At 37.3% G+C, this 15,622-nt stretch overlaps 1 protein-coding gene across 10 annotated transcripts in view; it reads right to left on the bottom strand.

Annotated features, from left to right (window-relative positions):
• The window catches only part of RPS6KB1 (ribosomal protein S6 kinase B1), a 45,031-nt gene extending 29,493 nt beyond the window's left edge, over positions 1–15,538 (bottom strand). For 7 of the 10 annotated variants that reach the window (XR_001381173.3, XR_011423288.1, XR_011423290.1 and 4 more), the window contains exons 1-4: positions 15,298–15,438; positions 5,594–5,643; positions 4,432–4,552; positions 3,048–3,116 (exon numbers count right to left, since the gene is read on the bottom strand). Coding sequence is in view for 3 of the 10 variants with exons in the window: in XM_001503753.5 (XP_001503803.1) it covers positions 3,048–3,116; positions 4,432–4,552; positions 5,594–5,643; positions 15,298–15,438 (381 nt within the window). In the remaining 7 variants the exon portion in view is untranslated. Of the gene's footprint in view, positions 1–3,047; positions 3,117–4,255; positions 4,553–5,593; positions 5,644–14,690; positions 14,802–15,297 lie in introns of those variants that run through there. The other 3 variants (XM_001503753.5, XM_070227526.1, XM_023652926.2) reach the window with 3 other exon arrangements.
• Between the last annotated feature and the right edge of the window lie 84 nt (positions 15,539–15,622).

Genomic DNA, 15,622 nt, shown 5'->3' with positions numbered 1-15,622 from the left:
AGTAGCATTTCTATACTCTAATAATGAACTAACAGAAAAAGAACTCAAGAACACAATACCATTCACAATCGCAACAAAAAGAATAAAATACCTCGGGGTGAATTTAACTAAGGAAGTGAAAGACCTATACAATGAAAATTACAAGGCCTTTCTGAGAGAAGTGGATGACGACACAAGGAGATGGAAAGACCTTCCATGTACATGGATTGGAAGAATAAACATAGTTAAAATGTCCATTCTACCTAAAGCAATTTACAGATTCAACGCCATCCCAATCAGAATCCCAATGACATTCTTTACAGAATTAGAACAAAGAATCCTAAAATTCATGTGGGGCAACAAAAGACCCCAAATTGCTAAAGCAATCCTGAGAAAAAGGAACAAAATGGGAGGCATCACAATTCCTGACTTCAAAACTTACTACAAAGCTACAATAATTAAAACAGCATGGTACTGGTACAAAAACAGATGCACAGATCAATGGAACAGAACTGAAAGCCCAGAAATAAAACCACACATCTATGGACAGCTTATCTTTGACAAAGGAGCTGAGGGCCTACAATGGAGAAAAGAAAGTCTTTTCAACAAATGGTGCTGGGAAAACTGGAAAGCCATATGTAAAAGAATGAAAATTGACCATTCTTTCTCACCATTCACCAAAATAAACTCAAAATGGATCAAAGACCTAACTGTGAGACCTGAAACCATAAGGCTTCTAGAAGAAAAGATAGGCAGTACACTCCTTGACATCAGTATTAAAAGGATCTTTTCGAACACCATGTCTTCTCAGAGAAGGGAAACAATAGAAAGAATAAACAAATGGGACTTCATCAGACTAAAGAGCTTCTTCAAGGCAAACGAACACAGGATTGAAACAAAAAAACAACCCACCAACTGGGAAAAAAATATTTGCAAGTCATATATCTGACAAAGGCTTAACATCCACAATATATAAAGAACTCATATAACTCAACAACAAAAAATCAAACAACCCAATCAAAAAATGGGCTGGAGACATGAACAGACATTTCTCCAAAGAAGATATACGGATGGCCAATAGGCACATGAAAAGATGTTCATCATTGCTGATCATCAGGGAAATGCAAATCAAAACTACACTAAGATATCACCTTACACCCATTAGAATGGTAAAAATATCTAAAACTAATAGTAACAAATGTTGGAGAGGTTGTGGAGAAAAAGGAGCCCTCATACACTGCTGGTGGGAATGCAAACTGGTGCAGCCACTATGGAAAACAGTATGGAGACTCCTCAAAAAATTAAAAATAGAACTACCATACGACCCAGCTATCCCACTACTGGGTATCTACCCAAAGAGCTTAAAGTCAGCAATTCCAAAAGTCCTAGGCACCCCAATGTTTATTGCAGCATTATTTACAATAGCCAAGACATAGAAGCAACCTAAGTGCCCATCGACACATGACTGGATAAAGAAGACGTAGTACATATATACAATGGAATACTACTTGGCCGTAAAACAGAACAAAATCATCCTATTTGCAACAACATGGATGGGCCTTGAGGGAATTAAGTGAAATAAGCCAGTAAGAGAAGGACAATCTCTGTATGACTCCACTCATATGAGGAATTTAAAAATGTAGACAAAGAGAACAGATTAGTGGCTACCAGGAGAAAGGCGGAATGGGGGTGGGCACAAAGGGTGAAGTGGTGCACCTACAACACGACTGACAAACAAAAATGTACAACTGAAATTTCACAAGATTGTAACCTATCATTAACTCAAAAAAAAAAAAAAAAGAAATGGACAAATGGAAAAGATAAGAAAAACAGATGATTAGTCCAGGAGGTCCAAGATCTAACTAACTACAATTCCAAGAAGAGAAAATACTAGAGGAGGAAATTATCAAAGAGATCACATAAGAAAATTTCCTAAAGCTGAAGGACTGAAACTTTTAAGCTTGAAAGAGTAAAAGTATCTTCAAACAAAAACAGATCTATAAAGGATTGGGAATCAGAATGGCAAGGGACTTGTCAACAGAAACACTCAATGCTGGATGAAAATGGAGCAAAATCCTGAGTGATGATTTTCAACTTCAAAACCTCACTCAAACAATCAAACAAGTATAAGGGTATAATAAGCAAGTTTTCAAATATGCAGTATTTCCAAAAAAACTTACCCTCATGCACCCTTCCTCAGGAAGGCACTAGCAGATGGTCACCAAAACAAGAGAGCAAGGGCATAAACTAAGAAAAAGGAAGATATGGGATCTAGGAAACAAAGGATCCAACACTGAAGAAGCCAAGAGGATTCCAAGGATTGCGGTAAAGGGAAAGTTCCATGACAGCTATGCCCAGAGAACTACCAATACAGATGGGAACAGGGGGATAGAAGGTCCCTATGGGATGCCTCTAAGAAAATAAATGGAAGTGACACATTATCTAATAAGTGTGACCACAGAACATAGGCCTGAAAGATGTTTTACAGAGTTGTTGGAAGGTGTGCAGAGATAATAGCAGATTTGATAAAAAAAACGAAGCAAAATGAGAGGATGGGGAGAAGGAAAGAAGAGCAAAATAGGAAGTCAGTACATAAGTCTAAAACTGCTGAATTAAGTGATAGCAGAATATGCTTATTACTTAGAAATATAGAGACCAGAACAAAGAGCTAAAAGAGTTACCTCTGAAGAGAATTGAAAAAGCTCTCCTTTGCACCCTCACCAAGCAGAAATAAAACAGGAATAACAATACTAAAACATATCTCACATTCTAAGAGAACTTATTTTAAGCAGAAATCTGGATTTTTATAGCAATTAAGAATATAATTTGGCTCATAGAAGCAGACAACAGATTGGTGGTTACCAGAGGGGAAGGGGGGTGGAGAGACGGAGAAAAAGGTAAAGCGGGTCAATTATATGCTGACAGATGGAAACTACACTTTTGGTGGTGAGCACGCTGTAGTATACAGATGTTAAATTATAAAGTTGTACACCTGAAACCTATACAACGTTACCTCAAAAGAAGAAGAAGAAGAATATAGTTTCGGGGAGACAGGGGGTGGGGATTACCTTTTTAAGCACCTTCATGGCAAATATTTTCCCAGTATTTGCTCCTGTTACTTTTCGTACTTGAAAAACCTGGATAAAAAAATGAAAGTATCTGTGTTATTAAAACTAAACTATGCTAGTCACACTCCCTTAATTCCCATTTATAAGAAACAAAAGATACAGTAGTTTATATTCCTATAAAAACTATTACTATTAAGGATGTGTGCAAAAATGATGATCTAAAAGAGCAGACTATATTAAAGATTTAGTAGTGAAATCTATTACACAACATGGAACTTTCCTGTTTGGTCTGCTGACATCTGGTGGCAAAGTTGGGCAATGACTGTCTAACGATAAGTACTCCGTGTTACTAAATACATAAAATACAAGTTTGCTTAGAAAATGCCATAATCAGGGTTCCCAGAAGCATAATACCAAACATAAAAATTATAAAATATTTCATAAATTTCTTTCAGGGAAGCCACTGTTCTTGCTTCAGATAAAACTATTTAATAATAGTTGACAGGAACTACCATTTACCTATTCCTTAAAATGGCTAACTATAAAAAATTTTCATGCAACAGCTGCAATATGTGTTAAATATGTAGACTCAAAAATGCAACATGTAGACTCATACCATATGTAGACTCAAAAAATATGCAGACTCAAAGTGCACGTGTTACACGTTCAAGATGATCAGAACATTAGAACGTGTCCTTAAGCCTAAGAATGAACTACAAATGTCATGCTTTGCAAAAATTAACACTACACAACAGTATAAATAATTCTTAAACTTAATCCTAACTACTAAAATGTATCCAAATTCTGTCTTTTGATAAAGAAGGGCTAGGTATAAATTTTCTTGGGCAGAACATGCAAAGGTGAGGTCTTAAATTAGAAAGCCTTAGGCAAAACTATGAAACTAAGAAGTTCTCTTCATTTTCTTCCCCCCTCTTATGTTCTTCAGCTTCCCTAACTCTATTGCTCCAGATACTACAAGTCAAAGAAAACCAATTCAGATTAAGGTCTCAGTAACAGATAACAACTTACTGTGCCATGCCTCTTATAAGTAAGGAGTGATTTGTTTGTTTTTTTTAAGAGGATACCTACAGAGGGTACCATTTAACCAAAGGAAGGAACGAACCCTCTAATAATAGACTTCGCCTGGCACAGTTGCCTATTCATTCAACAAATATTGACCGAGTGTCTATTATGTGCCAGGTTTTTACCTGTATGGTGGTAGGAAGAGGAGAACTTCTGTACATCCCTGAAATAACACCAGGTAAGTGATCACATCCTTTGCTGGTAGCTAGCAAACAAAGACTGAAGAGGACTGCTGGAACCAGGGTATAAAATTAATCTACCCAAGACAGACAACAGCTCTCATTTCAAAAATACTTCCTACCTTTCCATAGCCCCCTTTACCAAGTACCCGAAGTAGCTCAAAACATTCTGGTCTGATTTTTTCTGGCCCTCTGTTCACACTAGTTTCTGAGATTTCAAATTTCTCACAATGTTCCATGCCACTGAGGAGAAAAGCAAAACCAAAAGTAAATTTGCAAAAAGTTAAATTACCTTCAGCATATTGTTAGAAAGAGGAGAAAGAGAAATGTAATCCAATTAAGTATAAGGTAAAAAGTACATGATAGCAAATTTAGTATCTATGCTCTAAGTAAACTAATGATTCAATGACATGGTAGGTAACGATTAAGATGGCTTGATAATTGTTTATCTGCTTCTTTACAGAATGTGCTATTAATTTATTTTCATAAGCATCAGCCATCCCCAAACTAAGATAAATCAGAGCAAGTTTATTAAATTGACAAACAAAAAAAGCCTTCTGTTATTCAAATTAAGTTCATTTAAAGTGTCTATGAGATTAGGTATTATCCCACCTCATTTGGCAACTTCAGCAGAAAATCTGGGAGCTTTCTAAAAGTACCCAATTAGTTCAAGTCTTTATGCTACAAAAATTCTCGCTAATAAAATATATTCATGCATCTTTCCATATTTGCTATTAGCTTGATTTAAAGACTCCAAAAAGGGTGGCAATTTTGTCTGTCACTTAAATGCTTTCTACATGAGTGATCTTCTCAGTCTTCCTCCCAACTCAAGGCTTTTTACTTGAGGGTGGGGTACAGAGCAGATTAATCACCATACTTGCCTAACGGAGCTTGCCTAAAATGACTTAAGAATGCACAAATCTCGGTTTGAATGATATATTACAAGCAAAACAAGAAGCATTTAACTTTTGGGAGCATTTCTTAAAATTTTATTTTTCAGTAAGAAAAGGTGATTATATTAAACTTATAAAAATTCCCAACCCATTCAGGCTCATATTTGGTATATTCTGAATTTGAATGAATATCTTTTTTTCAAAATTCACACATGATCTCAAAACCCTGGATATGTTATTATATTGTTACCAAACTCAATAAACCAAGTCTATATACATGACTAGATATTTAAGAACAGGTTACTTGAATCACATGATGGCTATGAACTGGAGCTGATATAACCGACTTGTAAAAAAGACAGCACAATAAAATCTTTTCATATAAACTTACAGTTCATATGGTCCAACTCCCCCATGGTCCATGCTTTCATTTAACTGACCCTGAAAAATATGTTAAAGTTTTTAAATATAAATAATCTCATAAACACAAAATAAAAATGTTTAATGCTTCACCCCATTACTTCAGGAGAAGAAATGAAATAAACCAGCTTAAAAATTCTCTATACTTTAATAACAGGCAACTGAGGTGATGAACAAAATAAGGTACACAAACAATACTGTGGGGTTTCACTTTTAATTTTATATGACAACTAAGCTACAGATGCTACTCACAAATGATCTACAAATAAAACCAGATGATTTTTCCTTCAAAAATTACATTTATTAAAAATATATATTTTGTGTATTATGAAACTAAAGGCACTACATTCTGAGTTCCTAAATCAAATGATTTACACAAAAAGCTATTCTGATATGTTTCTAAAACACAAGACTAACATAATGCTATAAGCCTTAAATGTAACTACAATCTAACTAAAAGCCTAAAGTAACCACACCCAGTCCAAGATATTGTAGTGTACCATGTGGCTGATCAAAGCAAAATAATTAAGGAACACTCTCAAATTGTTAGGAGTCATGTTGGCCAAACATTTATTCTGATCATAGTATAAATGGGTACAAAATTTAATTAACCTTCTGTACACTAGCAATGAACAATTCAAAAATGAAATTAAGATAACCCGTTCACAATAGCATCAATAAGAATACTTAGAAAAAAATTTAACAAAAGAAGTGCAAGACTTGTACACTTGATAACTATAAAAGACTGCTGAAAGAAATTAAAGAAGACCTAAATAAATCAAAAGACATTCCATGTTCATGGATCAGATGACTTAATATTGCTGAGATGGCAATACTAACCAAATTGGTCTACAGATTCAACTCAATCCTATAAAAATCCTAGGTTCCTTTCTTGCAGAAATTGACAAGCTGATCCTAAAATTCATACAGAAATGCAAGGAACTCAAAATAGCCAAAACAATCTCAAAAAAGGAGAACAAAGATGGAGAACTGAAATGTTCTGATTTCAAAATGTACTACAAAGCAACAGCAATCAAGACAGTGTGGTACTAGCTTAAGGACAGTCACAGATCAGTGAAATAGAACTGAGAGTCCAGAAATAAACCCTTACATTACAGTCAAACGATTTTTGACAAAGATGCCAAGAAAATTCAATGAAAGTCAGTCTTTCAAGAAACGGTGCTGGGACAACTGGATAGTCACATGCAAAAAAATTACTTTGGACTCCCACCTCACACCAGACACAAAAATTAACTCAAAATGGATCAAAGACTTAAAGGCAAGACCTGAAACCATAAAACTCCTAGAAGAAAATATAGGGAATAGACTCTTTGAGATCAGTCTTGGAAGGATCTTTTTGAATACCATGTCTACTCAGACAGGGGAAACAAAAGAAAAAATAAACACGTGGGACTTCATCAGACTAAAGAGCTTCTGCAAGGCAAAGGAAACCAGGAATAAAGGAAAAAGATAAACCATCAACTGGGAGAAAATATTTGCAAATCATATATCCAACAAGGAGTTAATCTCCAAAATATATAAAGAACTCACACAACTGAACAACAAAAAAACAAACAACTCAATCAAAAAATGAGCAGAGGATATGAACAGACATTTTTCCAAAGACATACAGATGGCCAATAGGCACATGAAAAGATGTTCCACATCACTAATCATCAGGGAAATGCAAATCAAAACCACATTAAGATATCACCTTACACCATCAGAATGGTTATAATCACCAAGATAAAAAATAACAAATGTTGGAGAGGATGTGGAGAAAAGGGAACCCTCATACAACTGCTGGTGGGAACGCAAACTGGTGCAGCCACTATGGAAAACAGTATGGAGATTTTTTTTTAATAAATAGAAATACCATACGACCCAGCTATCCCACTACCGGGTATTCATCCAAAGAACATGAAATCAACAATGCAAAGAGACGTATGCACCCCTCTGTTCATTGTAGCATTATTCACTTTAGCTAAGAAATGGAAGCAGCCCAAGTACCTGTCGACTGGATAAAGAAGATGTGGTAGATATATATATATACACAACGGAATACTATTCAGCCATAAAAAAAGACAAAATCATCCCATTCGCAACAACATGGATGGAACTTGAGGGTATCATGGTAGTTGAAATAAGCCAGACAGAGAAAGACAAACACTGTATAATTTCACTTATATGTGGAAGACAAAATAACATCGACAAAAAGAACAGTTTAGTGGTTACCAGAGGGGAAGTGGGTTGGAGGGTGGGCACAAGGAGTGAAGGCGCACATTTATATGGTGACCGACAAATAATAATGTACAACTGAAATGTCACAATGTTATAAAGTATTATGACCTCAATAAAAAAACAATTAACTCGAAAGGGATCATAGACCTAAATGTAAGAGCTAAAACCATAAAACTCTTAGAAGAAACGTCAGAGGGAATAAATGTTCAATTCTTGGTGTAGGCAATGATTTCTCAAGACACATCACCAAAGGCACAAATAATTAAAGAAAAAAATCAATAAACTGGACTTATTCAAAATTTAAAACTTGTGCACTTCCAAAAACACTATCAAGAAAGTGAAAAGGCAACGAACAGGGGCCGGCCCCATGGCTGAGTGTTTAAGTTAGCATGCTCCGCTTTGGCGGCCCAGGGTTTTGCCAGTTCAAATCCTGGGCGCAGACATGGCACCGCTCATCAGGCCATGTTGAGGCGGTGTCCCACATGCCACAACTAGAAGGACCCATAACTAAAAATACACGACTATGTACCGGGGGACTTTGGGGACAAAAAGGAAAAATAAAATCTTAAAAAAAGAAAACCCACAGCATAAAAGTATATAAAGAACTTGTACAACTCAATAATAAAAAAAACTCTAATTTTTAAAAAATGGGTTAGGATCTGAATAGCCATTCCTCCAAAGAAGATAAACAAATGGGAAAATAAGCACATAAAAAGATGTTCAACGTCATTAGCCATTAGAGAAATGAAACCCAAAACCTCACTGAGATACCACTTCATATCCACTAGGATGGCTATAATTAAAAAGACAGAAAAATAAAAATTTTGGCAAGGATGTAGCCAAATTAGAACCCTCATACACTTCTGGTGGGAATGTAAAACGGTGCAACCAGTTTGGAAAACAGTTTGGCAGTTTCTTCAAAAATTAAACAGAGACTTACCATATAATCCAGCAAATCTACTCCTAGGTACCTACTCAAAAGGGATGAAAATATATGTTCCACAAAGACTTGGGCACAAATATTCATAGCAGCATTATTCACAACAGCCCAAAAGTGGAAACAACTCAAATGAACATCAAACGGCGAATTGATAAATAAAATGTGGTTGATCCATACAATGGAATACTATTTGGCCATAAAAAAGAATGAGGTGCTGATACATACTACAACATCGAAGACTCTCAAAAACATTCTGTTAAATGAAAGAAGCCAGACAGAAAAGGCCACATATTGTATAATTCCATTTATATGAAATGTCCGGAAAAGACAAATTTATAGAGATGGGAAGTAGACCAGTGGAAGCTGGGGGTGGCAATGAGAAGTGACTTAAATCGGCCCAAAGTTTCCTTTTAGGGTGACAGAAATGTTCTAAAACTAAATTGGGGTGATGGTCGTACAACTCTATACTAAAAGTCAGTGAATTGTAAAAAAAATAAATAACTGGGCAGCAGAAATTGTTATTAATATTACAAAATATAGCTTTAAAATGAGTATTCTTGAATACAGCCTGATTATGAACTCTTTCAATTTATACAAAAGGATATCACTTAATTGAAAATAGGCCCTAAAGAATTAGAAGTTTTTATCGAAAACTTTAGAATTATTCAAAAAATATTTAAGCAAACATATCTTTCTTCACAGTGAAGATACACAAAGAAAACTGATAGTATTTTCACACAGTGGGTGCTCAAATACCCAAGAAAAAACAAGTTTTTAGTCATAACTTGCTCATGGTATGAACAAGTCAGGAAGATGTTTAACACCAGGGACATATGTTTCATGACTAGACTGAGGCAAATGGATGGGGCAGTATCAAGGGGAAAAAAATTCTTGCAGTTTCAACTTGATACAGTTTCTTTCGGGCGTGGGGGCACAGTAAGGGTGGTTATGGTTAAAAGTTTTTTGTCTCTGATGCTTCATATAATCACATATGGTGGCTTCACTTTAAAGACAAAAGACTAACTTCTTTCAAATGTGATAAAACTGGTATTATATAATAGTTTTTTCTTTAATGGTAATTCTACTTAATTCTTAATTAAAGACCACAGAGTAGTTAACACTGAACCATGACTTTGAAGCCACCTAGAAAGATATGCCCTGTGGCTATGTTTCATTTCCGGAGTCAGCCAGGCCTGTATTACCACCTGCATCTGTGCTTATAACTTCCTACAGTTGAAGCATTTGAGGCACAACTCTTTTCTGCTACTCAGTGTTACCTTCAGAAAAGTCTCACACCAGAAGCATTAAGCTAACGTTATACAATACACACTGACAATTCTCTCATAGGAAATTTTATTCAGATTTTTTCCTGCTGCCTTTAACTTTACAATCCACTCAATGCTTTTTTGTGTGTGCCACTATGATTGACAAAGTGGAATCCTGGTCATCTAAGTTACTGTACAAGATACACTGTTTCAAACTAGCCCACCAGAATAACTATTCTCAAAGTTTTAAATTAAAATTGTATATAAATTCAAGTTAATATGTCTAAAGTCCCAATCAAAGAGAGCATATGTTATAAAAATCTAAGTAAATTGTTACAGAATGGGTGAAATATCCTTAATCTAGATATTCATTAAATCATTTATTCATTTGTCTGGCTGTTCACAGACATGTCCTTATAAAGCAAGATTCAGTAATTCAGATGAATTGGGGGAAGAGGGGTGAACCTTGCCCAAAATCTTGGGCTTTTTAAAAATGCTTTACATTAACTTCCAAAATATATGAAGAACTCATACAACTCAACAACAAAGACAACAAAGACAAATAACCCAATTAAAAAAATGGGCAGAGGGTATGAACAGACATTTTTCCAAAAAAGATATACAGATGGCCAACAGGCACACAAAAAGATGTTCAATGTCACTAATTGTTACAGAAATGCAAATCAAAACAACGAGATATCACCTCACATTTGTTAGAATGGCTATAATTAACAAGATAAGAAATAAGTGTTGGAGACGATGTGGAGAAAAGGGAACCCACATACACTGCTGGTGGGAATGCAAACTGGTGCAGCCACTATGGAAAACAGTATGGAAACAGACTTCTCAAAAATTAAAAATAGAGGGGCTGGCCCCGTGGCCGAGTGGTTAAGTTCGCGCGCTCTGCTGCAGGCGGCCCAGTGTTTCGTTGGTTCGAATCCTGGGCGCGGACATGGCACTGCTCATCAAACCACGCTGAGGCAGCGTCCCACATGCCACAACTAGAAGAATCCACAACGAAGAATATACAACAATGTACCAGGGGGTGTTGGGAGAAAAAGGAAATAATAAAATCTTTAAAAAAAAAAAAAAAAATTAAAAATAGAAATACCATACGATCTAGCTATCCCACTACTGGGTATTTATCCAAAGAACATGAAATAAACAATACAAAGAGATCTATGCACCCCTATGTTCATCACAGCATCATTCACAATAGCCAAATGTGGAAGTAACACAAGTGCCCATCAACTGATGAATGGATAAACAAGATGTGGTGTGTGTGTGTATACATATATATATATATATATATATATACAATGGAATATTAGCCATAAAAAAAGACAAAATCGTCCCATTTGCCACAACGTGGACGGACCTTGAGGGTATTATGTTAAGTGAAATAAGCCAGAAGGAGAAAGACAAACTCTGTATGATTTCACTCATATGTGGAAGATAAACACACACATGGATAAGGAGAACAGACTGGTGGTTACCAGAGGGGAAGTGGGTGGAGGGGTAGGGGAAAGGAGTAAAGGAGCATATATGTTTGGTGACGTATAAAAACTAGACTACTGGTGGTGAGCACGATGAAGTCTATATAGAAACTGATATATAATAACGTACACCTGAAATTACACAATGTTGTAAACCAGTATGACCTCAATAAAATAAAAAAGTAAAAAAATTAAAAAATAAAAATGCTTTATAGTATCTATTACAATGCTAGATAAGCATTGATGTTTTTCTATAATTTTTCATAATCGTAATATTTGAATACATACTACCTATACAGCACTTTGCTTTTCAAAACACTAAAAAATTTTAAACTTTTTGCTCAATAAAAATCTGATATCCCAATCTGAAATTCATGTAGTAAACCTCTGTGACTATTTCAAATTTTGAATTAGTAGAGCAAAAATTAAGGATTTTTAAAATTGCATTACAATTTTCTATTATTCTTCTAACTTTTTCTTCACAGAAAGCAGAGGTTTCCAATATTTTCATAATCTAATGAAAATCTCTGGGGCCCGCCCTGTGGCCGAGTGGTTAAGTTCGCGCGCTCTGCTGCAGACGGCCCAGTGTTTCGTTGGTTCAAATCCTGGGTGTGGACATGGCACTGCTCATCAGTCCACGCTGAGGCGGCATCCCACATGCCACAACTAGAAGGACCCACAACTAAGAATATACAACTATGTACCAGGGGGCTTTGGGGAGAAAAAGGAAAAAAATAAAATCTTAAAAAAAAAAAGAAAATCTCTAGAGGAAACCATTCCCTTAGTTTCAACTCACTGTCCCCAAAGTATACCACCAGTAAAACAAAAAAAAAATAAACAAAAAAGATTCGACCCCAAGCTCCGTCCCCCAAAAGACCCTTTTACCCATTGTTTTTAATATAGTCTTCAGAGTTATTAAATCAGGGTCTTTTTTTTAGTTAGGTAGCAGATATTCAGCTTTATCCATAAATGTATTCATATATTCTCATCTTCTGCTCACTGAAGAATTAACTATGCTATGTAAATACATATATTTACTAATACAGATTCACTCAGTGTAACATACTTAAAAAGGCATATATCTCTAAATAGGTCCAATGATTTTAAAAAAAGATACTCCAGTTCTAAAAATGCAGCACCTCTAGGATAACTGCATTCATTATTAAGTCTCTAGGTACAGATGAAGGTAAACTTGCAGGATTGTTCCTTGGCAATGAGTAACACTGACGAGCTCTATCTCCATGAACTAGCTAACTGCTTATTATGCCAAGATATTCTGAGAGTACTTCACATACTTTATCTCATGTAACCCTCATTTACAGAGAAGAAAAAAGTGTCAGAGAGATTAAGCAATTTATTCTAGGTCATGTAGGGAGCACGGCTGGAAGGATGTGAATTCATTTCAGACACAACACAAAGAGGTACATTATGAACAAGACCTAGTAAATGCAATGAAGAAGCTATCCAAAGAAGCTCGCTGAACTGAGCCAGAAGATATTACCACTAGTTATCTATGTGGGCTTGGGCAATCATCTCTCTGGCCTATGCCTCAGTTCCCTTACTATAAAATGAAAAAGTGAGGCTACTCTGATATGTAGCAATGTTTAAAAAGTTGGCACACTAAACTAAAGGTTATAAATTCACAGCCAGAATATTAATTATATTATTATAAATTCACAATATCCAGATTTTCCAAGAATCTAAACTACTCTCATCTTTCAGAATTTTTAAATTTAACTTAAAGAAAACTGGATGTTGCTGAATCACCTTGGGTGACCAAACCAATCCCACTCCAACTCTTTTCGCTTGTCCACCTTGAGGCACCTCTTAGAATGACACACCCAAAGAAACATTTTCAACTCCAAAAGCATTGCTAAGTAAGATATATTTTGCTGAAGGCCCTTCCTCAAAATCCTCTTTAATTATCTTTGTTCTTTCCCCAAAGTTTCCCTCCCCAGAATAGTGGCCACCTTTCTTTCTTTCCTATTTCCACCAATTTCTCTGGCCTCGTCTCCACATTTTCTCAAAATCCTATTTGCTTGTACCCAGCAAAACAAATGTCCAGGAGTAGGCCAAAACACATCCCAACGAGGTTCCAGTGCATAAAAGAAATTGTAATACAGTACTTTACTTCCAAATCCTTTAACTTCTCCTGATCAACCCATGATCTGGAAATTCTATCAGTTCTACTGATGAAGATTTTATAAAGCAGCCTTCCTATCCCGTTTTCTCCCCTGCCCTGCTCCAAAGCCACTGCCATATGGAGCCAGTATAACTGATGAGAGTAAGCTTTATGTAATGAAAGTAATCTCACATTTGTTTCTAACTGTATTTACTGTATCACATGTTCAATTCAGAGGCTATCTGGAACTTCACAGCAAAGATACTAAAAAGTACATATCTCAATACCCACCTTCCAAACTGCGTGATTTTGATTTAGACTCATCTGATTACGAAAAGAACAGCATTATTCTCCCCCACTTAGTTTCTTAAAGTGTTCAAAGTTCTTTATACATAGTATTTCAATTTTTTGTCAATAAGCAGAGTACAACTTACTTGCCAGAGGAGGGAAATCGAATGAAAGAAAGAAAGGGAAGCCCCTTATGTAGTTATAAGCAAATTTATGACACCAGTCACTAACCCATGTACTCATCTAGACAATAGAACCTAAATTACCATGAGGTTATCATCAATGATCATTTACTCAGAATCAGAGATTTAGTACAACACCATTTTTGAACTTCAGGTCCAATTTGTGATTTTTCAATAAATTTATCTTGAAATAAGATATTCTACAAAGAATGACAAACTACTAAGACAGCAAAGGTGAAACCAAGCTATGCATTGGGAAAAACAATTCTAAATTTAGCACCCTAAATTACAGCAAGGAAAGCCCTCACACCACCATTCACAAGTCTCAATTCAAGCAATTTATTTTTGGCAAGCCAAATCACAGCTGTCAACGCTGTTTTTTTTCCATCCCAAAATTACATAAAGCATTTTGAAAAATGTAGACATCTTCAACCGGGGGAAAAGCAAGCTACAAATGCCGTGTGTCGTCATAAATACTTTTTTAAAAAGTCACACGGAAGGGGGTTAAAAAAAAAAAAAAGCAAACAAACAAACCCTGGAAGATGCAGCAGAGCCCCCTTGCTCCCGAAATAAAACTCCTGGTGGCTGTAACAGCAGCGGCAGCGCTACTCCCGACAGAAGTTTTCAGCTGTCACTTCTAACAGCTGAGCGCTTCCTAGGAGAGAAGCGACAGGCCGAGAAGAGAGGTGGTTGTGGGAGGTCTGAAGATTTAATACTCGAAATCTTATACTCCAGGGAAACCCTTCCGCACTTCACCTGCACTTACGGGACACCCAGCAAGCGCAGTCCCCCTCCCCCCAACACATGCTCACACCACTCGCGCCCCGCCACACTCAAGTCCAGCAGCTCGAGGAATCCAACACACGCCCTTTCTGGTTCCCTCCACCAACAGGCTGTTCCGGGCTGCGCTGATCTGGGGCTAAGGGCACGACCTGCACCTGCGAGCCCCTCAGCGGCCTCACACTTAGGGCCAGGTCCGCCCCGCCCGCTCCCTTGCCTCGGGCCGCTCGGCGCCTCGGCTCCTCCCGGAGGCTACTCGCGCCCCCCGGGGTCTCCACGCTCTCGCACGCGCCCGGCTTCCAGGGCCCGCGCTGCCGTCCCAGCCCTGTCACCTCGGGCCCCCCGGGACCCCGGGCCTCACCCCCTCCTCCAGCTCATCCTCAGAGCCTGCGTCCTCTGGCTGGTCCAGGTCTATGTCAAACACTCCTGCCATGTCCTCAGCTTCCCTGTCTCGGAAGTCCGGCGCTGGGTAAAAGCCGTCCCGCCTCCGTCGTCGCCTCATGGGCCCGGACCCGCCGCAGCCACCGCCGCCGCTGCCGCCATCACCGGCTGCTTGGGCACAGTGCGTCTGCGCTTAGGCCCTGGACTGGCTCCTCAAGTTCAGCGCTGGAGCATGCGTACACGGTTCTGTGAAGCCGAACTGTGGGCAATGAACATGCGTAGAACTATCGCCAGCAGCCAGGTAC

Source organism: Equus caballus, chromosome 11 (assembly GCF_041296265.1).
Source record: "Equus caballus isolate H_3958 breed thoroughbred chromosome 11, TB-T2T, whole genome shotgun sequence".
Classification (NCBI taxonomy): domain Eukaryota; kingdom Metazoa; phylum Chordata; class Mammalia; order Perissodactyla; family Equidae; genus Equus; species Equus caballus.
The sequence above is the reverse complement of the archived record's forward strand: the minus strand, read 5'-3'. Positions and strand labels throughout refer to the sequence as shown.